This window comes from Salminus brasiliensis, chromosome 1 (genome assembly GCF_030463535.1).
Source record: "Salminus brasiliensis chromosome 1, fSalBra1.hap2, whole genome shotgun sequence".
NCBI classification, from domain to species: Eukaryota; Metazoa; Chordata; class Actinopteri; order Characiformes; family Bryconidae; genus Salminus; species Salminus brasiliensis.
The window spans coordinates 48,952,923-48,977,571 of record NC_132878.1 but is presented as its reverse complement, the minus strand read 5'-3'; the positions used below and the strand labels follow the sequence as shown (position 1 = coordinate 48,977,571).

The following is a 24,649-nucleotide window of genomic DNA, read 5'->3' as shown; positions in this document are numbered from 1 at the left end:
ATTGTTGTTTTGATTGCTGCTGATGAAATGTTTTACTTGGAGCAATGAGGCTGGTAAGGTATAAAGAGCAGGGATGCAAGAAACATAAATAGACAAAAGGTCCCATTACTGCAGAATTTACCATTAATATTTGAATAATCCAACTCAAGTACAGACAGCAGATATATTGTCAATACTTTATTACTTTTCAATTTATTATTTTATGTAACTCTGTATTTCATGTTTTGATGGTCAATAATACTGCAAACTGGGACACAGCCACATGGATATGTAACAACAAGATAAAAAAAAAAGTTGTTACTGTCTAAAGGCCTTTACACACCGAACGAGACCTGAATGAATAAAACTAAAATGTTTAAAAATTTGAATCAACTGTAAAATGAGGTTCTAAGTCACATTACTGTGGAGCTGTGTTCAAAAACACTCCTACAGTTCAACTCTCCGTTCTCCATTCACTACTAACCTGCACGCTTTACTCTTTCTGAGAAGAGGCTACTGGCACCAACTCATTCTCCCTACACTCCTTGTGTATACTTTACACAAGCTCTCACAAAATGCACAATTTGTCAGAAAGCAAATATCTGACATTTATTTTCATATGTATATGTTTTTATATGTACAACAGGCTGAAGTGTAATTTAAAAAACTGAACCTTGCTCTCTATCCCACTATCACTTGGTTAGTCAACATTGGCATCTGTTAACTCTTGTAACCAAACTGTCAGCTGTTTTCCTTCATGCTTGTTTAGTGGCACAGAAGATAGCAAAGCATTTTCAGGTTCCTTGGCACAAAATGTAATATGGAAAAAAGAAATATCAGTTAACAGAAACAATCATGTTGAGATCTGAAAGACCAAAAACCTGAGATAATCTGTTAAGAGATAGAAAGGCAAATCAAAACCCTTCTTTGAATGCAAAATACTTATTTTTAAGATTTAGTAGACTCTGAACTAGTGGTGCACTGTTCTACTGTAAGCATAACCTTTGTGGCAGACCTGAATCATCACCACAAAACTCCTTCTTAATAGTGTTCCACAAAACATCTAAATAAGCCAGATGTCTTTGGGAAACAGGTCCTGTGGATTAAGTTAAGCAAAGGTATGATTGGAACAATGGTGAAGAATTTCATGAAAACATGACCTTGTCAACTGTTAAGCACAAGAGAGGATTGATCATGATTTAATATCATTATAATTGCATTGTATCATAATGACTTATATTCTGAAAGCATGTATTTTTTTATGTATTTTGGTTGGAATCATCCTCTGGTTCAAACAACATAGAACTGTTTCCATAGCAAACATTTTAGGGACTATTCCAACACAGCCTCTTAATCTGTTACCCCAACTATGGGGTATGTTTGAGCACATTTGCACATGCACTGCTTTCAGCTGAATTGTTCATAAACAGTTGGTGCTGGAAACAAATGTAATGCTTAATTACATTAATTAAAAAAATAATATTTATCTTGCTCAAATTCCTTTAAAATAATTTAACAAAAATAAATTGACCATATCACACTATCTATTAAGCCAATTTAGTTGCTGTTACACAATGTAGTTTAATCATTCTAGTATTAGACAAACTAACTATAATTATTCACTAGACATGTCTTCCTGCTAATGCCTTTATTACAGCATATTCATTGTTTGTAGTTCTGGTTGTAATACATGTCACATGTTTATGTAACAACAAGATCAATACAAGCAAAGAATTGATGTATTAAAAATGTGTGCACTCGTGCCCTGGCTACCACAGAGCTTGAGATGGAGCGCATTCTGCAAGAATACTTTCAAAGAGCAGAGGTGCTGGTTTCCACTTGCTAAGATTATTGACTTCAAGAATTTCCTCCTCTCGCTCCAGAATCTTCTTTTTCTCTAGATAAGGCATGCTGTAGAAACACAGAACACAAGACTGGCAATACATTTCAACATTGTTTGTGCATCCATCTTCTAATTGGTTTCTTCCCAGTCAAGGTAATCAGGGAAAAAGTGGATCCTATGCAGAATCATTGGGCTCAAGGCAGGAATACTCCCTGGACAGGGTGCCAATCCATTGCAGGGTACAACACAAACAGATTTTTTCACACCTAGAGGGCAAATTAGCTCAGCCAATACACCTACCATGTGTGTTTTTGGGAGGTGGGAGAAGCACGCATGGACATGGGAAGAACACCAAAATTAACCAAATTATGCTCAGACCTGAGCAAGCATCAAACCCACAACCACAGGCCCCTGGAGCAGTGTAACACATGCACTACCTGCGGCAACCCAAGCCACCCAAGATTGTGTTTATTTATTTATTTATTTATTTATTAATACAAATATAAATACATGGTTTTATGTACCCTTTTTTTGATTTAAGGTTGAATAAGACTGAACACAATTAGTGTCAAAACTTGATATTAAGGGGTACAGGTAAAATGATGCCACCATGAGCCCATATTTAAGGCATTTAGCCAAATTGTTGTAACATGCTTAGGACACATACTGTATATTGGCTATGATCATGTACCTTTTAGGTTACGCTATTAGCTATTAAGCATGTACACACACACACACACACACACACACACACACACACACACACACATACACACACAGCACACACAGGCTCCAGTCTGATAAACCACCAAAAGTACATTTAATGTATAGTATTAATACCCACCTGAACTTTTCTGACGGGGGCTGGAGGGGAATAAATGTATCTGCTTTAAAGACGGCTGGAAAACTAAACAGGGGAAATGGGGAGGGGGAAGATTTTTAATAGCACCACAAAAGTCTAATCAAAGATATTCAGTAATGTGATTTTTATGCTCCTGAAAACAATTCAATAGTGTACACAACAGTGTGGCATTTAGCACCCTTACCCAAACTTGGCTCTTACCCAAAACTGGCTTTTGGTAATGTTGATCCAAGCTTGTGAAAGTCAGGACTGTATTCCGGTGTTAGGAAGGTTGTGGAGCCTGCTGCTGAATGGCAACCATATTTCACTACAAAATACAGCCAGGAAGACAGATTTCCTAATGATTATCCCCTACTAGCGTTTTCCTACATGCACCAGGTTGACAATAAATAAAATCCAACAAATTAAAAATGAGATGATCTGAAATAACAGACTTACCATGCCTTTTTCTTCCTATGGTTGATTCTAGGGTCTGTTCAGAGGTGCATCTTTTGGTGCCATGGTGAATGTTGTCTATAAAACATCGCTTCCCAGCATGGTAGGTTTTTGGCTGACCAAAGTTTGGGTAAAAGCTCCACTCTGACTGAGACACCATATTGGCTCCTGTGTCATAAACCACAGAATGCTGGATCACAATGAAGATGCATACAAAAACATTCTAATCCATTAATATTGAAGCTCTTTAAAGTAACAATGCATAAAAGATAATCCAAGAACAGCGCATAAAGGACTTATTATCACAGGTTTGCCTAAATTGTGATTAATGAAAATTTGATTAATTATTGCTGCTTCTGTAAACAAGCAACGAAATAAAGCATAAAGCTGTGTTTTTTATTAGCTGTCAATAAAACAAGCCTGACAAATGCAATGTCCATGAAAGCTATACTGACTTGGAAAGGACCTTGCCAATGTTATTTTACTGGGAAATTTAATGTCTCTAATTTGAGGGAAAGGGGCAATGATGTAGCGAGGTTCAGGAATTTGATGCAAACGGGACTTCCAGTCGAGGTCACATTTTCATAAAAACAAATTGTGAGCACAGTCATCAGCAAACACTGTAGTAGGTGATGGAAAATTTTCATTATAAAGGACAACTGGTCCACAGGGGCGTGTAAATTGCTCAGTACAACTCACTGGATTCATTGTTCCTTTGGGGCACCACTGTTATGTCATTGGGAGGCACTAAATGTGTGAGACTTCTATTCTCTGTTCACTTTTACTATGGCAGCTCTAGCAATCGACACACCACTGTGAACCAGTTAGCTCTATAAAGAACACCATCACCTAATAAAGTCCATGTCATGATATCTCACTATGTCATCCAAGCAGAGGGTGGTGATTCCCACAATTAGGTAAGAGGTCATAATATTTTGATATGAGTGTGTATATTGTACATATATTTTGTAGTGTATTGTATACTTTATTGCGTACTGTATTGTGTAGTGTATTGTGTAGCTTATTGTGTCATAAATTGCATAGTGTGTTGTGTACTGTACTGTGAAATGTATAGTGTATGCTACTGTATGATTTCTTGTGTACTCTGTTGTGCTGTGTGATTTGTAGAGAATAGCATAGTGTATTAGAAATATACTAAATGATATATTAAAGTTTTTTTCATATGACACTCAATCCATTTCCCAGTCCTGGATTTTGTTCTTCTTGGAAGTTACATAACATATTAACAATTACCATCTTCAAAAACACAGACAGCATAACTCCAACCTAACCAACTTGCAGCCACACTCAGTGGCATAGAAAATGGCAACTAGCTCTTACAGCCTTCAACACTGAGGTCAGGTAGCTACAAAGTTATAGAGATGACAATGGAATACTTAGGGGAAGGTGGCTTCAGGAGTGACCTCAAACTGAGGGTGAGAGAAGGGGAAAGACACACCCAGTATGCAAATAGGTGGTCCCAAGAATCAATGGGAATGTGAGTTTTACTTCCACACACAAACACACTGTATTTTACTGACCCAACACAGCTAACTCAGTTCCTGGAATTATTGTGAAACATCAATATGGATGAAAGGATGAAAAACTTGCTAGTATAAATACAACATATTTAGACAAATCTCAGCGTGTTCTTAATACAATTACGTGCAGGATATTTCACTAGGGTAACCCTAGAGTCAACCCTTGATCTTATATACTAATCTGAGATTGAGCTTTGGTCTCAGAACCCTTAACATAGCTCTCGCAACACTAACCTTACCTCAATACCTTAAAGCTGTACAAAGCTGTGAAAACCCTGAAGCTTGTGAAACCCAAATTTTAGCCCCAATCACTTATACTGTCCAAACCCTAACCCTAGATTCAACCCCTTTTCTAACCCTAAAATCTTAAACCCTAATCTTAAACTCTAAGTCTCTCACAACCCTAACCCTAACTCCAAACCCTACGTTCCTACAAACACCCTAACTCCAAAACCTTAGACTTTTCCAACCCTAAACGTAGATACAACCCTTAAGCCTATTCTAAACCTAAGCCTACCTCCAAACCCTTAGGCGCTCACAACGCTTATCATAGCTCTATGCTCCAAAGCTACACAGAGCCGTATCCCAGCTCCAAACCCTAAAGATCCAACAACACTAACCTTACCTTAATCCCTAAGGCTGTACAAACCCTAACTCTAGATGAAATCCCTTAAGCTTGTAAAACACAAATTTTACCTACAATCCCTTTGACTCTCCAAACCCTAGATATAACCCTTAAGCCTATTCTAAACCTTCAAACCCTTAGGGTCTCACAACCCTAAACATACCTCAATGCTCTATGAATGTGCTGACCCTATCCCTAGCTCCAAACCCTACAGCCCTCACATGCCTAACCCTTTTTAATCACCTAATCTATCTATCTATCTGTCTGTCTATCTATCTATCTATCTATCTATCTATCTATCTATCTATCTATCTGTCTGTCTGTCTGTCTGTCTGTCTGTCTGTCTGTCTGTCCACCCTAGCTCCAAACCCTACAACCCTCACATGCCTAACCCTACCTCAATCACATAAGACTGTACTAACCCTAAGACTAGCTGCAAACCCTAAAGATATCACATTAGTTGCATTAGCTCCAAAATCTAAGGTGATGGTGATGCTCTCCCTCCTCCATCTATCTCCTTCTACTTTATCTTTCTCTTCTCTGTCTCTTTCATTACACCTCTTTTCTTTCTTCTTCCACCTTATCTTTCCCTCTCCCTTTTTCCACCTTTTCCTCTCCTTCCACCTTATCCTTCTCTCTCTCTCTCTCCTTCCACCTTTCCCTCTCCTTCCACCTTATCCTTCTCTCTCTCTCTCCTTCCACCTTTCCCTCTCCTTCCATCTTATCCATTCCTCTCTCTATTTCCACCTCTTTTCTCTCTCCTTCCTTCTCTCTCTCTCTCTCTCTCTCTCTCTCTCTCGCTCTCTCTCTCTCTCTCTCTCTCTGTCTCTCCTTCACCTCTTTTTTCTCTCTTTCCACCTCATCCTCACTGTTTACCTGGCACAGTTGTTCATTTTCTATTTATTTCACCTTTCTCTTTTGTGAGAAAAAAAAATGTATGCTACCTTTCCTTTTAATTTCTGTAAGATTCAAAGTAAATTTACAATGTTTTCCTTGACAGGCGTTGAATTAATATGAGCTTTTATAGCCTACTTTACACATGACTAACATCAGACATAGCTAATATTACATGTACAGTTTGCAAAATAACTTTCTTCAATCAGATTTTTTTATCTCAAAACCAGCATCGCAACTATACTAGCACTGTCATTTTTATTATTATATCATTTCATGATAGATAGTTGATCAGTTTTACCTCTCTCCTCCCGTGTCTCCTTTCCTTGCAACTCCTGGCTCTTCCAAACAAATCAGTCTCTTGCCCCTCTGACGTTTTCTTGTGCTGCGTTCACTGCAGTTGGACATTGGAGATTTGAGCTTGCAAATTTGAAATTGGCCTTTTCTTTTAATTTGTTGCTGCCAATTAGGGTGGCAGTAGGGGTGGCAAGGCTTTTTTAAAGGTGCCATTTGCTACCCTACACCACCCTGGTAGATCCGCCCATGCCTGGATACAACACTTAAGCCTAGCTACAAACCCTTAGGGTCTCACAACACTAAACATACCTCAATGCTCTTTGGCTGTAGTGACCCTAACCCTAGCTCCAAACCCTAAAGCTCTTACATGCCTAACACTAATATTCTACATACTGTAAACTTAAAGTGAAATTAAAACAAATGTAATATGCATTACAACTGCTTTACTTTTATACACTAAATGTATTAGAAATACACTAAAATAAATATTAAACATGCTTTCATTAAGACACTCAATCCACTTTCCAACGTTGATTTTGTTCCTGCAGCCACACTCTGCAAAGCAACAGACTTCACCACTGATGCCAGACAGCTACAACACTATATAGATGACAAGGGAATATTTAGTGAAAGGTAGCTTGGGAGAGTGACATCATACACCCAGTAGGCAAATAGGTGGTCCCAGGAACCAATGAAAAAAATGTGAATTTGCTGTCTGTTGCTTCCCCGATTAACCGTCCACAGAAAAGAAGTTCAGTACTCACTCAGTCAGAACAGGCTCTGAAGTCTCTCTGAGAAAAGCAATTCCACTGAAAATGAAGAAGTCACAGCAATCTCAATGCACAGCTCTGAGTCCAAAAACAGAAAAACAGACTTTTACAGTGTGTAGTTTATGACCATGTTGACAACAGGATTCCACATGTTCTTAGTGTGGGGTTAGAAAGTGTGAAACAGTGACTGCTCCAGACTATTTTATGAGGTTTATTAGACTAACAAAGGGTTGCCTGGGTTCTTGATAAACACACAGCTAACAGGTTTGATTGGTCCGTCCAGACAATGTGTCAATGAACCAGTTGTACTTAGTCTGGCTACAGTTAGGAGTCATTTTGTTCAGAGAAGAGATTCTATTCAGCCTAGCAACGGGGAATTTCAATGTCCAGCTACAAGATGGCGCCATAGCTTAGCACAACTCAGGCAGCCTTTCCAGGTAGGTGTAGACTCAAACAGGCTTAGGTTAAGACATCTTTTACAGACAGGTTGTTTCTGTTTTCTGTTTTGAATTTGATGGAACACCAATAGTTCGGGCTGTGTCTGCAGTGTCGTATTTTAAGAAAGGAGTGGTCATACCAAAAAGTCATATTTACTAGTGGGGAAACTGGGATTTTTTGATGAGCTCCCACTTTCCCAGTTGGGGGTGTATCAGTAAAGAAACACCGATTACTGTATTTTAAACTGAGTGTATTTTTGGCATTTAGCAGCAACATAAACAGTGCAGTCTAAAGTGTCTTTTAAAGGGCTTTCTCACATCCACATGAAAAAAAAAATAATAAGTGCATGCTACTGTTGCATCTTACTGCATTAAAATATTGCACAGCTAATATAGAGCTATATTTGCTCTTATCTGGCAACAGAATACTGCATTCAAACTTAAAAACATTTTACAACAGTAAACAAATCTACCAAAGGGTCAAACATATCCATGTGACATTTAACCAACTGTTAACAGTCCATCCATCCATCCTCTTAGCTGCTTCTTCCTGGTCCGGGTTGCAGTGGGTCTGGAGGCAACCAAGAATTATTGTGCAAGGCAGGAGTAGCCCCTGGACAAAGTGCAAGCCCATTGCAAGCCAAATATATATTTTTTGTATGAATCTAATTTAATAATGCCCCACATTTCAGAGTTACTTCAACGTAAAGTCCAGTTGCAAATGTCAGATCAAGGACTAATTTAATGCAGTCAGAAAACATAAGCACTAAACTGTTACTCAGATATTGTTGTACTCCTGAACATACTGGTGCCCCCTACTGGTTCTGGCAGGAAATGGAACAGTTCTTAGTTCTCAGTTTTTATTTTATATAAGGTAATGGCGTGATAATCATAATATTGCAAAGTAATAAATCACGCTGTGATTGTCAAAAGTTGCACAAGTTAGAATGTTATAATCATGCAGCACCATCCTGTGCAGTACGCACACGTGAGCTCCTCCACTTGTTCACATTACACTTGACCTGCAGCACTGTGTGTAGCCTGCTAAATGTTATTCGTTTGCAGCAACTTGAGCATTTGCACCAGCCTATAGCCTGTTTAATTTGTTTTGATTAGACTACAATTTGTTTGATAGGCTATTTATTATAGGCCTTTATTATTTAAAGAGTATCCAATGTTATCTTGGTTTATTTTGCGTGTAAATTATGTTATTGTTGTTGGCCTATATTGCATTGCCTTATTGCTGTTTCTTGTGTTTTTGCAGGCTATATGCTTACAAAAAGGTTTTCATAAAGTATTTTATATTCTTAAACCTTGTTATTGTTATTATATTGAAGTAGAAGAAAGTCATTCAGACATCATTCCTGTAGCCTTTTTTGCTGATGTTTAGGCCTGTGGATCATTGTTTGCATTGTTGGTGTTTTAATCGTTAACTCGCTTGGAGTTGCATTCTTAATAAGAAGTTTTCTTAAATATTAGGCCTGTCCTTCTTCCATGTTGCACTGTTCATTAACATAATTCTTAACAGAATTTGGTCATTTAGTCATTTAGAAAATGTTGGGCTTAAATTGGGCTCAAGCTCATGATGACGGGTTTGGTCAAGCTCGGACAGTTGGTGCACTGGCTCGGGTAGGCTCGGGCTGGGTTTTTCTGACCCGATCTAAGCTCTACTTCAGGCAGCATTATTGCTCATGGACAGCTGTGTGCATATGTGTGTTATGTGATGAGTGTAAGAGAACGAAGCATGTGGGCTAACACAAATATGACTGTCGAAAGTTACATGGTGCAGTGGACAAGTCAGTGGAGCACCCAAGTGATTCTGAGGCTGTTAGGTTAGGTTAGGTTTAAGGTTAGGTTTCTTTAAGATAAGCTGATCATGCACTGATCATCAGATTTGAGTAGTTTACCTGGAATACCACAAACCTGTGTTTGCAACCAACTAACTGCATTCATATTTGACATTCACCAAGCAGCCTTACGTATGATGCTAAAACGATGTCAAAAACACTGGTTCATTATAAGGAAATGTCCTTGCCTGTCCTGGCCCTTTCCTTATAGTAAGGTTCAGTTTGGTATACTGTATTATGGTATACTGTATTAAAAGGTGATTATTGCAGTGCAGTAGGAATGCCACATTTCGGTGCTAAAGAGTAAAGAAAAATATTCTTTAATTCTGTTCACATTTCCAACCTTGATTTTTGAACACACCTTTTTTGAGTACAGTCTATAATAAGTCAATAAGGCTATTCTGAACTGAACTGAACTGTAAGATAGAGAGAGGCAATGACAGAAAGAGAGAGAGAGAGAGAGAGAGAGAGAGAGAGAGAGAGAGAGAGAGAGAGAGAGCTCTTTAAGTCCACCTGTTAGCCAGTCACAGCCTGTGCCTTCTCTGGGCTGGAGCTGTAGTGTTGGGAGAGGACCGCTCTGTCTCAGTAACTGCTCACACCGCGCCATGGATGCTCAGCGCGTCCCGACTCCACACCACCTTACCGGGCTCCCACCTCACGCCTGACCGGGACAACCTGCCACACACACACACACACACATTCCCTTTCCTCTCCACAGCTGCCGATCCCAGCACGGACTTTTCCCCGCGTAGTTAGGCGTCCTCCGTTATGGCCAGCCGCCGGCAGTCCACCCGTCTGAAGGCTCAGTAGCGTGCAGTCAGGAGAGCGCTCCGCCGCCACACGTTTGGAGGAAGATGGTCTCACGTCCTCTGCGGCTCCTCGCACCGCGCTAACCGCTCTCCCTAACCCGCTCTCCCTCAGACGCTCTGGTGCCGCATTAAATCCTCTTCTGGACAAATTAGTCGAGCGTGGTTGGGTCAATTATGTTCACTTTCGCTGCCTTCTGCTACATGCTTTCCCTCGTGCTTTGTGCTTCTCTGATCTTCTTCGCTATCTGGCATGTAAGTGTCTGCGTCTCGCTTCCCATTTTCTTTTGGATGTGGGGGATGTAGGGGGTTCTTTTGCTGCACCACGGATTCACCTGAGTACTGATACCTGTGTGTCTGTGTTGGTCAGTATGTTCTATGCATAGCACAAATGCATTGAAATAGAGGCTTGGGGACTTATTTCGGTTCATACCTCAAGCTATGCTGTCTGTTTCAACGTATAAGGAAATCGATCAGCCTCATTGATTGGGAGTACAATGAGAATTTAAGATGATGTTGGACTGAAGTTGAGTTGATGAGGTGGGAAATGGTTTATTGTAGGAAAACGTGTTGCTTTATTTACAGTGGGGATGAAAGGAACCAAAGGTTGTGATGTCTACAGTGCTAATGTAGTCCTCAACTAGTGAACCTGCACTACTGGTGAACCTTCTGGGCTTTCATATGCAGTACTGGTGGCAATTCAGTTTTCATGGGGGAATTTAAATGGATGATTAAAAATGATTCTTTCCACTTTGCCTTACAATGCCCTGCGTGTACCTCTCATGATTTAAAAACATTGTTTTGAACCAAAACTGTTTTTCAAAAAGTTATTTTTGGTACTTGTACCAGCTTATTAGAACTCACTTACCTTGTAAAACCTATTGTTCTTAAAAGCTGTTTGTGTACCTTAAATTGGTGGTAAAGGCACACAACAGTCATCTCTCTTATGGGAAGGTACTGAATCTGAAATATAAAATAATTCAAATAAAAACCTAGAGTAAAGACTGTGTGTAAATAATACATTCAACAGAATATGTTACAATTATGTTTCCTTATTAAATCTAGTCTACTGAAAAGCCTACCCTTGAGAAGTACTACCTAAGTGATTTGAGGGCACCGCAATGTTGACAGTTTAGTGCATCTTCCACAATAGAATGGTTTGCTGTACCCTATTTCCTGTAAACGATCCACTTCTGCCAGCAAAATTAATACCATCAGCTTGAAGATATCTTTGAAGGTTACAGCGAGACCCGCGAGACCCTTGACAAGAGTCGAAGGAACACCTGAATGACCAGTTTCCCAGGCACAGATTTAGCACTGGACTAATGCATGCTACAATTGGGGATTTCCCCAGTGACAGTGCTTTCAAGGCCAGGACTTAACTTCCTCAGCATCTCAGCAAAATGAGCCCTGAAAGCATCTAGGCATGGTCATCTTTTTTCCCAACTATGAAATTAGGCTTACATTCCTTTGGGTTTTCTCGGTTCTTGTGTTTTGAAGTATGCTAATATCATACTCATATCTCCCTGAAGGACAGTTAACCCTTACACAGCAGGCCTATTATTTACAATTATTAACCTTAAGACTACTAATCATTCAGTATGAATAATTCACTAACGACACTGAAAGTAATATAACAGTTATATAGTTATGGAGAAATGGAGCAGGGAGAAAGTCTGGAGTAGTCAGTGGTTCCTTTGAGATAAATGGATTTTAAAAAGTGCTTTTTTCCCATTCAGTCGTTTTCATGACTGCACTAGGCCGATTTGAGTCAGCGCCCTGGGTTTGCCTTTGCATAGCAACCGACATAATAGATCAAAGTGTTAAAGGATGGGGGATAATTATCATCATGTCGCTTCTTTGACCCAGTGTTTGCTAGATGAGCCCATTGTGCTGGGACTATAACTACATTTCTGAGAGCCTGTGTAGACTGTGGAGTGCTTCAAACGCTGAGCCATTCTGACAGAGGTCCGTTTACTTGTTGTTCGCTGTGCAGATCTGAAGGAAATGCCGCCCTCAGCTCTTTACTTGATCTGCACAAAATGCAAAAATCCTGACGTGCTGAACTCCTTACATTTCACAGCTTAAGTTAAGTTTAAAAACAGCTCCTATGCCTTTGCTTTTTTTTTTTTTTAGCCAAACAGCTTTAAGGTGTTTTTCACTGTCTTATAATATGGCATACATCATATACAATCAGATCATGTGACCATATCAACAGTGCAGTCAATCACATGCCCCTTTAAATCAGGCTTAAATCTGATTGTAAATGTAGTGGGAGATATAACATGTAACATTCAGTATGTTTTGAATAGTAATGAACAGCACAGTCTGTTATATTCTTGGCTATGAGAAGGTTGGTGAATTATAGATGTGCGACAGTGCTTTAGTGTTAAATGACAGTGATATAGTTTTAATGATTTAGTGCTTTGTAACTACAAAATGGCCTATAAACACTGTATTATAGAGTTCCGAGGGACAGACATAGCTCATTAAACCTGTCTTCCCCTACTCTGCAGTATGTAGTCTTTCGGCCCCCAGTGTATATACTGTATAAATTATATACATATATTTGGTTTCTCTGACTTTTTGACTGGGGTTTTTGATACCTTTTGACTGTATTACTGTGAGATTTCTGTGTCTCCTAGCTAGGTATTGCATGAATTTGCTCAATTCCACCTGCAGCTCATCTGATTTAACCTAATGAAGCATTAATAAAACAAACCAGCTGTACCAGGGTGGTGGCTGTAAATACTGGCCTTCATCAAGAAGAGATTTGGAGTAGATGTAAATAAGTAAATGAATATGCTAACATACATAAAATCACTACTTATTGTATTAATGTAATTTCTAATTACTGTAAAATTATTTTCTGAGAAAATGTATGCTTACTGCCATGATTTAAATATAAAATTCTCAGGTGTATCTGTACAGTAGCTAAAGGTGATTTAGTGTCAAACATGAGGCTACAAGGTGAACTGTGTTCACATGCACTTACTTTTTGCTGGAGCAACAAGGGTTAGCTGATTTTATATGGCACAGCCCCTAATGCATTATGTGTGTCATTAGCGAATGTCCCCAGTGGGCGGGTGATTTATGGAGAATCCTTTTGCCATGATATGATTATGAGCTTTCTCATGAGTTAACACAACTCACATTCAATCTGTGCAACTTTCTTTGTTGGCTTGACATGTTTTATTGTACAATAGACGAATGTACTGTGTCTATCATCTGCTCTTCATTAAGCTGTGGAAGAACAAATGTACAGTCTTTGGGCTGCTTAGCAGAGAGTAAGTCTGGGTCCTTTGAGCATTAGAACTAAGGATCTGATCTGATTACCAGTTTAAGCAAGCTAATTCTGTAAAAGAGCTGATGCTAGCACAAGAAAAGTAGTGCTAGAAGAAAGAAAAATGAGCCAGAGCCAGTTTATATGAGGGCAACTGGTAGGGGGTGGAGCTGATGACACCTGAATCAGGTGTTAAATGACAGATAAGGTTAGGCCTGCTGGTTTTATTTGTAGGATCTGCAGCAGGGAGTAGCAATGAGCCATCTATTATCTGGGCAAATTTAGGGCAGTGTAGTTCCTTTTAAATCGAATAGGAAAATCACAGAGTGGCTGTTGTTTTTTTTTGCTATGGTCAGATTTGTTTTCTGTTTAATGCTTGGTTTGTCATTGATGATTAGGGCTACACATTTCAGACAGAAATATATATAATATTCCATAAACCTGTTGGAACTCACAGTAATGGTATGAAGCACTGCAAGCACATTTTTGAGCAAGACTAAAAAAAGTTAAAAAAAAGGTAAAAATAAAAGATAAATGCTAATGTTAACAACAAGCAGGGACTTGGGGTCAATGGCAGATAGTGGCTGTAGCTACTAGCTACCACATGGTTAATGCTATGGATAATAACAAAGGGCACAGCTAGGGCTAAGCTAAGCTATGGCTGTGCCAGGACTAATGGTAAATCAACAGCAGAATGACAAAAAAGGGTAAAATACAGAAAACCAAAGACACCAAAATTGCGTACTACACACTAATACTAATACTAATACTAAATAATGTTTAGCAGGTAAGTTCACAAGAATGAATGTATTGTACCCATTTTTAACCCAAGTTAATTAAAAATAAGCCCACTGTAGCTGTGAATTAAGCGACAAGTTAAAGTAAAATGGAAAACTAGAAGATCTGGATGATCCAGTCTACTAAATGTGCCTAAAAAAAAGTCGAAGACACTCCTAAGACCATTCACTCAATTTGTGCTCTTAGATATGGGGTTTTATCATATAAACATGTGTAATTTGAACCTCAGTTAGCTGGACATGCATACCCTCTATTAGTAATTAGTATGCAATTGGGACTCCAAATAGAGTGTCTGAGAAAGGTGGAGTAAAATTGCGATACGTGATGACATAAAACAGCCAGGGGTATGCACAGGGAAATTTGTAAATGTTGGTTTGGCCTGTGGTTCTTCTTTCCATTTGTGCAGCACAGTGTGTTACACATGCCTAAATAGCATTTGAATGGTGTCGATTAAGATTTAAAGGGTTTGATTAAGGCTTGCGTGTGCTGTTGCAACCATTTAGTTGAATGGTTGGGTTTGCTCACTCCATGCTGGAGATCAGGTTTACACTGGTTCCACCACTGGAACGCACTAGTTGGGTCCACAGATGACATGTCAGGCACTGCACTCAAACGGTTCTATGGACACATGCCTTAACACTGTATTTATATTTGGATACTCACAAAAATATATAGTTAATTGGACAGCTCTAATGCTGATGAGTGCTCAGTCAAATAACTTAGTTTCATTAAATAATAAGTATAATGTTCAAAGGAATAGAAAAGAAGGAATGTTACATCAGACCACACAGAAAAGTGTGTCATCAAGTTATTGAGGGACTGTGCTTTGTGTAGTCTTGGTCTCAGACACTGTGCTGGAAATGAAGTGTCATGGGTTTTTTGTGCATTAGATTGGCTATTAACTATCAGTAATTTGTCTGACGTGTTCTAACTGGCTATGTACACATCCATGTACATGCACCTCTGTGCATTATTTTATCATTCTTCAAGAAAATAAGTTACTAGTTATATTTTTCTCAGCAATAGTGAACTGAATAGTACTGTTACTAGTTACTGTATATCCATGGGATATTTCACAAATGCCTCCCCCAACCTCTAAACAGCATGCTGTGATTGGTAATTTTTCATGGTAGAAGTCTATGGCAAGTCTATGGCAAGTCTAATTAATGACTTTCTGTGAGCTCACTGTAGCCCCCTCTCCAGTGAAAATGTATACTTGAAAACATTGCAAACACTGGTCAACACATATGTCCATGGACTGTGTTCAAAATTATATGTCAACAAGAAAAAAAAGTATTATCAGAATATGTTCATATGTCAGTGACAGTAATAAACCTTTGCTGCTTGCACTGGCATTTTACAGTGAGGCTAGTCTCTTTGTGTAAGTCCTCTTCAAAGTACCATGTGCTTGCTTTTCTCTGTTTCCTTTTATTCCTCATTTGCTGATTCACAGTTCTCTCACAGTCAACCACCAACAACGATTCAACATGCCCGATCAGACAAAACAGCATTGACAAGTGATGACTAGCGCCATCATTGAAGGACATGCCACACAAACTGTGGGCAAAAGCCAGCCATGATGCTCACCAACGGTTTGACACTGTATGGTGGCTGATGGCTGGTTGGCATGTCAGAGGCCTTACTCAAACAACCTATTTATGTAAAGATTTTCAGACAGGTAAAGAGGCAAAACCAGAATCTTGGACAATAGATAGAATTTTGATTTGCGAGAATGTCAAACAAACCTAGCAAAGTTAGAGTATTTCAATTACGGCAATACTAATATAAAAAGCTTTAAGTGGCCAGGGGTATGGACAGGGACATTTGTAAATGTTGGTTTGGCCTGTGGTTCTTCTTTCCATTTGTGCAGCACAGTGTGTTACGCATGCATAAATAGCATTAGAATGGTGTCGATTAAGATTTGGTTGAAGAGTTTGAATAAGGCATGCATTGCATGTGCTTTTGAAAGTTCGAGGCATGGGTTGAGATCAGCGTGTGAAAAAAATAATAAATTTTCAGTGGTTTTCAGCCCTTGTTAACATTTAAAGAGCTGTTGTATTATTTAAGTGTCAGTTGTGTTTTTTTGAATTGGGTTTCAGTTATTAAAAAGTGGGCAGCTATAAATAATGCAGAATGTTCTATGCATTTTAAGCTAAATACATAGCCATAGCATACAGGAATGTATGTCTTATGCTGTATTATATAGAAAAGGGACACAACATGGATAGTACAGAATTGATAACCTGAATATAATTAAAGAAACTGGGAGTTTCAGAGAAAGTGGGAAAATAACCGTGGCTAATTCTGTCTAGCCCTAAGCCTGGCTTACCTTCTGCAGGGACACTGCTTTCATGTAGCAGTGTGCCTTTGACTGTAGAGCTGTGGTAATACCTTGCTTTCTTGCATTTTCATGCATTTTATAGTGTTTTATATTATGTAATACATACAGTATACCACTTATACAATATAATAGTATACTATATAATAGTATACAATATACCAATAAGTAACAACAAGACAAATGATGATACATGAAATTACACATGCATATGTTTAAAATAAAATAATAAAAAATGTTTAAAACTAATATACAGTGGGGAAAAAAAGTATTTAGTCAGTCACCAATTGTGCAAGTTCTCCCACTTAAAAAAATGAGAGAGGCCTGTAATTGACATCATAGTTAGACCTCAATTATGAGAGCCAAACTGAGAAAAAAATTTGGAAAATCACATTGTCTGATTTTTAAAGAATTTATTTGCAAATAATGGTGGAAAATAAGTATTGTCTCTCATAGTTGAGGTCTACCTATGATGTCAATTACAGGCCTCTCTCATCTTTTTAAGTGGCAGAACTTGCACAATTGGTGACTGACTAAATACTTTTTTTCCCCACTGTAAGTCAGGAAGTCCTGAGGGTAAGGAATTTAATAAAGGGCCTTGGAATTGACTGATTTTGTTTGAAAATTTAAAATATTTGCATAAATTTGATAGTTAATTGAATTTAAACGGAATAATTGGTATTTGCTTAGCCCTTTGTCTTGTTGCTCTTGTTTAGCCAAGCAGTATAGTGTCTGTTCACACCAAATAGAATTCTGAAATTTCTAAAGTTTGGGAGGTAGATCAGGCCTAATGCTCCTTCTTTTTCCAGTCTTATAAATCTACTACACAGCAAATTTTCCAGTGTTAAATTAACACTGCATTACAATGGACATGTTTATATATATATTCCCATCTTTTTAATCTTTATTTTAGTTTTTGCCCACTGGGTTATTAATTACAGGGTTGTGGGTTCAATACTCACATTTGCAAAGCTGCCACTGTTGAGCCCTTGAGCAAGACCCTTAACCTTCCCCAGGGGCGCTGTAGCATGTCTGACCCCAGATTTCAGATGGGATATGCAATAAGGACAAAGGGCACTTTTTTTTGTAATAAACAAGAACCCATTTTTCAAAAGGTCAATTTTACATTGTTTTGGGTAAATTTTGTTTTGTTAGAATATTGCCTGGAAATATGATTTTTATAATGTTAAATTTAAGTATCTTTGTGTACTAACCAACTTTAAAATGATAGTTTATTTAAAGTTCATTCTAAAAACCTTTTTAGATCTAATGTGGAATGAATTTGTAAATTTAATGAATTCACTGATTCATTTGTAAAATGAGGTTCTTGGCTTTGCAACTTTGAGTAAACTCAACTTTTATAATGAACAATGTCTCTCAGTTCTGATGATTAAGATTTTAGTATTCTAGCTCAAATCAGAAGCCTCAGTTGCCAGAGTTTTCACCCCTTGTACAGTCATGCAGTCTCTTATAGTCTAAACTAGAAAATTAAATGTTGAGATCCTACACCTATGTAAGGCAGGAGAACTACTGATAGTAAATAACAGAAAGAACATTTAGCCTTTAGACAGTGAGAATGTTTTTAGTCACATAGGAAACATACTGATTTCTCCTGATCTTGTTCTTGCCCCCCCTCCAGATAACAGCCTTTGATGAGCTTCAAGCGGATTTCAAGGTCCCAATTGATCAAGGCAATCCACTCCATGCAGTAAGTCAAATAAATGTTATTTGCTTAAAGATTATATTGTTTGTCCATAAAAACAAAGTGAATGCATATGTGTGCGAGAGTGTGAGTGTGTTACGGGAATAGTGTTCAAAACCGAGACCTCTGATCTGTGGCAGCCACCAGGTGTGTGTCCCGCCCCTGAGCTCCATAAAGTTTTCCATCATCTGCAGCTCCATATGAATAATACAGCCACCAGCTGTCTCAGCTCTGTCATTTCCCCAACTGCAAACTCAATGACAGACACATCCAATCTATCACACCTTCAAAGCATGGGCAACTTCCCTAGCACTTTTTAATAAATCAAACATTATCAAAAAGTTACATTAACGCTGTCAGCCCCAATGCCACTCTCTATAAACAAGATACGGAATCAGTTTGGATTCGCTGCCAGGCTGGATGGCAGTCATTAAAAGCAACTGCTACTGGCAAATGCTGGCACTCTGTTGGCATCCTGTTATTGTTTGCAAGCTATGCTTGATTTAGCCTAGATTTCCAGGCATCTTCATTCACTCACAGCGAATGCAATCTGTCAGATTTACTCCAACCAATTACTTCAACTTCTCCAATGGATTTGCAGAACTTGTGGCATCCAGAATGCAAGACTACACTCTTAAAAAGTACAAAGAAAATACAAAAAAATATTAAATGCTTCTTTTCTTTTTTCTTAAAGGAAGGGTTTTAAGAAAAGCATTTTCATTTGTATAAAATGTTTACATTATGTGAATCACCCAATCTAATGTAGGACCACCCATAAAAAGGGTTTTTATTAAACCAAAACTGATTCTGGCATTGCTCCAAAAGACCCTTTTGGGCACATTTATTTTTAAAAGTGTATGTCAGATATGTACAAAATGTCCTGATGGCTTGATTTTAGAGAGTATGCAAGGAGATGTCATCCCACTGGTCATAAAAAGACATATAACCATACACTCCTGTAGTTTCTCATGTCACAAGTTTAGGATTGGTCTGAGAAAAATGAGCATGAATCAAATAAGTAATGAAGCGAAGGTAAAAGAAATGATCACTGTAATCAGAGTATACAACAAGAGAGATTAGAAACTTTTTTTTTCCTGAGCTTAAAGTAAGTATACCTACAGTTCACAAATCAGCCCTTCCAATATGATGTATTACAATACTTCACCCAAAATACAGTTTCTTTTGTGGCCTGGAAGATTTATGATATGCTTAGTACAGCAATGTGACATCTTACCAGATATTGTGATTTATTGCTTTTTAACTTTTATCTTTTCCAAAAGAAACCTCTCTCTGTTTTATCTAATGCAGTTTGTTTGTGCAACAACTAGTTAAAAACTGGCACAGTCTGAATTTATTTATTGATTAATTTGGTTTGACAGTTTTTACCAGTTTACTGCCATTTCATTATGCCAGGCAATATCTTGTATCTTTCTTGTATGTCATTTGCAATTGCAATTGCATTGTCTAGTTTATGGTGTATGCATTAGTTTATGAACAAAACACAGTCTTAATTTTACATAAGCATTTCCAACCTCTTTCTGGAATGCTCCCTATAACAAATGTGTAAATAAGTGGTGCTAATGTTAGTTGGTTACATTTTGTGGCATTCAAAAATTCTAAATTCAAAACAGGCTGTTTGTTTCCATTGTTTAGTCTATTTAGTTTAGTTCAGTTTCATGGTTCCTTAACTTTAAAATGTTAATATCTACTGTAACTAGTATGGCATTGGTCTTATACTAGTTACCTGCCATTTCCTGTAGCTAATATAAATGTTATATAAATTGTTTATTTTTAATATGTCAAGCATTAATGTAATATTTCCAGTACAAATATTTTGCTCTTGCAGACTGTGGCATATTTTAAATAAACAAGACAGTTTGGGTAATATGGCAAAATGATTTATTTATAGAAAAATATTATTTACAAATGAAATAAAAAACATATGCATTCTTTGGCCCCCAGCTTTGTTAAGATTTATTAATATGGCCCTGTAAGTTTGACACCCTTGTTCTAGTGGATATTCAGAACTAGAATATATATAAATATCCAAAACTAGATTTGAAGCCTGTTACATACATTGTTTCATACATGTTACATACAAATATTTTTATCTTGTATTTATCTTGCAAAGTAACAGTGTCTCTTTCAGGAAAGAGACCTGGCACAGAGATCCCACCGCTGTTTTCCAAAAATTGTCTTAATTCTGGATACACTACCGTTTGCATTCACAGTCAGTGATGTATCCAATGCATCTTGATTTCCAGAGGACCTACCTTTAATGCCCTGCGAGTCACATAGAGTCATTAGTGGAAATAAGCATCAGGGTATCAGATTTTAAAGATTTATATGCAGTAAACATTGCTATGTACAGTCATTTCATTTATGTCCATACACAACATGAAACAAGGGTGATGCCTTTATTCACCTCCATATATAGTCTCTCTGTTAGCTCTAATAGTCACAGTTCACCACTGCTCATGACCGATGCTCACTTTCACAGAAGACAAGCTGTACTTGACTACACTAGTGTAACTGCATTGTTCTCTACTCTGTACGCTCACGATGAGTGTGACGCACTGATAACGCCACCTGCCTCCTCTTCCTCCTACCCTTCTCAGCGGGTTGGGGAGAACAGTGGAGGATTTAGAAGCCTGGATGGTGCTAGTGGTGGGTAGTGGTGGTGGGGGGCTGAAAGATTGATGGCCTCCTGGCTGATCTTGTCTCTCAGTTGACTCACTCTCACACCCTGCCTGGCTAATTGGTGGCTTCTGTCAGTCTGGGGCTTTACCCCAGCAGGCTCAGCAGGGTCAGCAGAGGCAGTGGCACACAATAGCACTGCAGCAACTTACGGTCTTATTCTCTTTCACTGAGAACCAGCGGGGATCCACATAGGGTCTGGGAATACTGTGCCTGGCAAAAGAATGATTTGAAATGGTAAGTGTGTCTGTGTATGTATGTGTGAACGAGAGTGTGTGTTTGAGAAAAAACGCAACATTCCTTAGTAAGAGCGATACAGGCCCATAAGTACACAAGTTTCCACAAGACTGTATACTGGATACCTGAACACTAAATATGAATTTAACAGTGTGCAGGTATCAACACGTTGATGACATTAGTTGTCCCAACAGACTCTGAAAAGTATTGCAAAAACATAGCATCACAATATAACAATATATTTCACAGTTATTATTCAGTCAGTAGAATTACTTGATATGTGTTTTTAAAAAAGTGGGAATTAATAAATGAACCAGTAAACCAATAGAACCATCTAATAATAGTAAATAATAATAACTTAAACTATAATAAGTGAAATATTTAACATTTCAAAGAAATTGTGGGATTTGGCAGCTTACACAATTCCTGGGTGGTTGCTGGGGTATTGCTGTATTGTTACTACAGTATTTTGGTGTGTTTCTAAGCAGTTAATATGGTATCCCAAATGACTGTGATGATTGATGATAGGTGGTTGTAACTGTAGCCTAGGTGGTTTGCTAGGGTATTGATAAAGTGGCCGCAGAGCTGTGGAGCTGTTGCTATGGTGTTCCAGATGGTCGCTATGGTTTTGTTAGGTGGTTTTTGAGGTGATAGCTAGGGCATTTGCATTGCTATAGTGTTTCAGGTGATTCCTCGTGATTTTGCTGGTGTACTTGTAGCATAGCGTTATACAGTTTACTCATGCACAGTAGTATTAGAAAACCTGCTTATTAATTGCTTCTTCTGAAATCAAGGGTATTAAAAGGGGTCCACAGGGTGCTCTTGTTGGAGTAACCATCTTTACTGTCCAGGGAATGTGGAACATCGCTGTGAGGATTTGATTGCATTTAGCGATAGTAATTAGATAATGTTAATAAGCTTATAGAAAGTTAGCTATCAGATATCGTTAGTAACATTTACATTTACATTTAAGAAATTTTGCAGATGCTCTTATCCAGAGTGACTTACAAAAGTGCTTCACTATTTACCCAACGATAACCTCAGCTAGTTAGAATAGACTAAAAATGTTCTCTGCCGTTCGGACACCCAGGGGAAGTTCGTTCCACCCCTTAGGTGCCAGGACAGAAAATAGCCTGAGCGGGATGGCGGGTCGAGCCGAGCCGTACTTGAAGGTGGAAGGGTTCTTGGGTCAGATCGGCTTTTGACCATTGCCATGAAGTACAGAAGGGGTTGGTCCAGTCTTGGCTTTGTAAGCCAGTGTCAGGGTATTGAATCAGATGCAGGCAGCAGCTACAGGAAGCCAGTGAAGAGAACGCAGCAGTGGAATGACATGGCTAAACTTAGGAACGTTGAAGACGACCCGTGTCGCTGCATTCTGGATGAGTTGCAGGGGCCTGATGGTGCGCAAAGGGAGACCAGCCAGAAGAGAGTTTCAGTAGTCAAGTCTTGAAGTGACGAGAGACTGAACGAGCACCTGGGTGACTCTCTAGAAAGAAATGGTTGAATAAGGTTCACCACCCCACCACATCTCCAACTCCCCAACGTATCCCAATTGTATTGGATGGTGTACCATCATTCCAGAACACAGTTCCACTGCTCCTCAGCTCAATGCTGGGGGGCTTTATCCCCGTCTAGCCCACACGTGGCTTTAGGCATGTTGCCAATATGTTACTGTTTATCTGCCCCAGAGAGTCATTCTATTCTATTGGCAATGCTTCCCTATGTAACCGGTGGATGTTGATACAGCTGCCACCAATAAACAAAGTCTGCTTTATGTTTTTGTTGAAGGTTTTATTCTGGGATGCTCTAGCATAACCAGAATACTTCAGAATCTACACATGACATATTGCACACATGGTAACAGAAATAATAAAACAGCTATTTGTATTGGTAACAAGCCTCTGCTCCTTCTTTCCTCCTGTCCTCCTCATATGAAACAAATATAAAAGAGCAAGCTTAGGTGACAATTGAGTGAACCATGTGGTGTAATGCTGGCAATATGTGCAAGAGTATAACACATAGTAACACATAGTAACATAGTTAAAAGGGAGGAGGCAGAGAAAAGGACTTAAGGGGGAGGGGGATGTCCCAACTTGAACTGCTCAACACTAATATAGACTATATTACACATAGACTATATTACATCATACATCCAGTCAAAGGTTTTATACAAAAAGCAGTATATACAGTACTATAGCTCAGAAAAAAAGCTTGTTGGTGCCATGTTTGTTAAGATGTACTAATGACATGCTCAAAAAAGTGCATTGTGATGTGCACTTTGTGATATGTGATATATCATGGTATCATAACATCATATTGTCCTACTGCTAATTCCTGGTAATTTCCATTGCACATTTTAGCATGGCACTTTGCAGATCAATAAGAAAATGAAGCATATCTAAGCAGCAGGTCAATACACAAAACATATCACATTCTCACTCAGTCCATGGCAATCCTGGAGAAGATGTGTAGTGGCATGTAGCCATTTTCAAAACAGAACTAGCTAAACTGGGGATAAAGCATGGCATGGTACAAGCTCGCCTGGCAAGGGCACCAAGCTCAAAATGTTTGCCAAGGGGACCTGCTGTCAGTGTCAGATCTTCTTCAACCATGTCATTTTCTCTCATATTGAAGTCAGAGTTCAGTGTCTCATACACACTGCATAGAATATATACAGCACTGTACTGCAGTCCTTCAGTGCAGTCTCTTTGTTTGCTGGAAGCATTTCTCGTCCTTTTGAACGTTTGTTGCGTCCTGCGTACCCTGGGCTAATACTCAATTAGCTTGGGGTGCCCAGCAGCGATATCAGATCATCTTACGGCAAGAATTAGAAAGTCAGCCACACAAACACGGAATAAATTACTCACCAGTGGGAGTCAAGCAAGTCTCATCACAGAGAACTGAGTCATGCCAGCACAACTCTTTCACAACGCTTTTTTGATATGCCACACATAGCTATTCCTAAAATACCCCCTCCTCATTTGCATAATGTTTAAGTTCTGGATTGAGTAGATAGAGTTTTTTGCAGGGTTTTTAACAGAGTTTGAATTTTCCTGAGCTTGTTTTTGCCGTGTTTAGCGAAGAAGTTGCTGGGGTAATTGGGGAGAGTGGAACACTGTAGGGTTTTCTCAAATCAGCTGTTGTTCTAGTATACTGTGAAATATAAATGCAGTTTCTTCCACTGGTAGCATTATAAGGCTGGGTCACACTAGTGAATTAGAATGTGAGCTCAATTATCCAGCCTTAATAAAGAAAGTA

At 38.7% G+C, this 24,649-nt stretch overlaps 2 protein-coding genes across 5 annotated transcripts in view; one reads left to right on the top strand and one right to left on the bottom strand.

Moving 5' to 3' along the window:
* Positions 1 to 203: 203 nt before the first annotated feature.
* On the bottom strand, positions 204 to 10,573 carry LOC140556926 (spermatogenesis-associated serine-rich protein 1). 3 transcript variants are annotated; one of them, XM_072681045.1, is made up of 6 exons: positions 7,241 to 10,573; positions 6,481 to 6,573; positions 3,123 to 3,287; positions 2,886 to 2,991; positions 2,667 to 2,729; positions 204 to 1,890 (listed from the first exon to the last, which is right to left on the bottom strand). In XM_072681045.1, exons 3-6 carry the CDS (start codon positions 3,277 to 3,279, stop codon positions 1,749 to 1,751), a joined length of 468 nt encoding a protein of 155 aa, XP_072537146.1. In that variant the 5' UTR covers positions 3,280 to 3,287; positions 6,481 to 6,573; positions 7,241 to 10,573; the 3' UTR covers positions 204 to 1,748. The 3 variants fall into 3 exon arrangements, with proteins under 3 accessions (XP_072537146.1, XP_072537138.1, XP_072537153.1); XM_072681037.1 differs by having other exon boundaries at positions 6,481 to 7,285; positions 10,044 to 10,573; XM_072681052.1 differs by having other exon boundaries at positions 2,886 to 2,970; positions 6,481 to 10,573.
* cnih3 (cornichon family AMPA receptor auxiliary protein 3) overlaps positions 10,056 to 24,649 on the top strand; it is a 62,414-nt gene continuing 47,820 nt past the window's right edge. For both annotated transcript variants that reach the window (XM_072681029.1, XM_072681020.1), the window contains exons 1-2: positions 10,056 to 10,591; positions 18,395 to 18,463. In XM_072681029.1, coding sequence (XP_072537130.1) covers positions 10,514 to 10,591; positions 18,395 to 18,463 — 147 coding nt within the window. In that variant the 5' untranslated portion in view covers positions 10,056 to 10,513. The remainder of the gene's footprint in view (positions 10,592 to 18,394; positions 18,464 to 24,649) is intronic.

Coding starts and splice junctions, on each gene's coding strand:
- LOC140556926 (XM_072681045.1), bottom strand. CDS start 3,279: ATGGTGTCTCAGTCAGAGTGGAGCTTTTACCCAAACTTTGGTCAGCCA. Junction 2,992..3,122: donor CATAGGAAGAAAAAGGCATG/GTAAGTCTGTTA, acceptor TGTATTTTGTAG/TGAAATATGGTTGCCATTCA. Junction 1,891..2,666: donor CCCCCGTCAGAAAAGTTCAG/GTGGGTATTAAT, acceptor GTGTTTCTACAG/CATGCCTTATCTAGAGAAAA.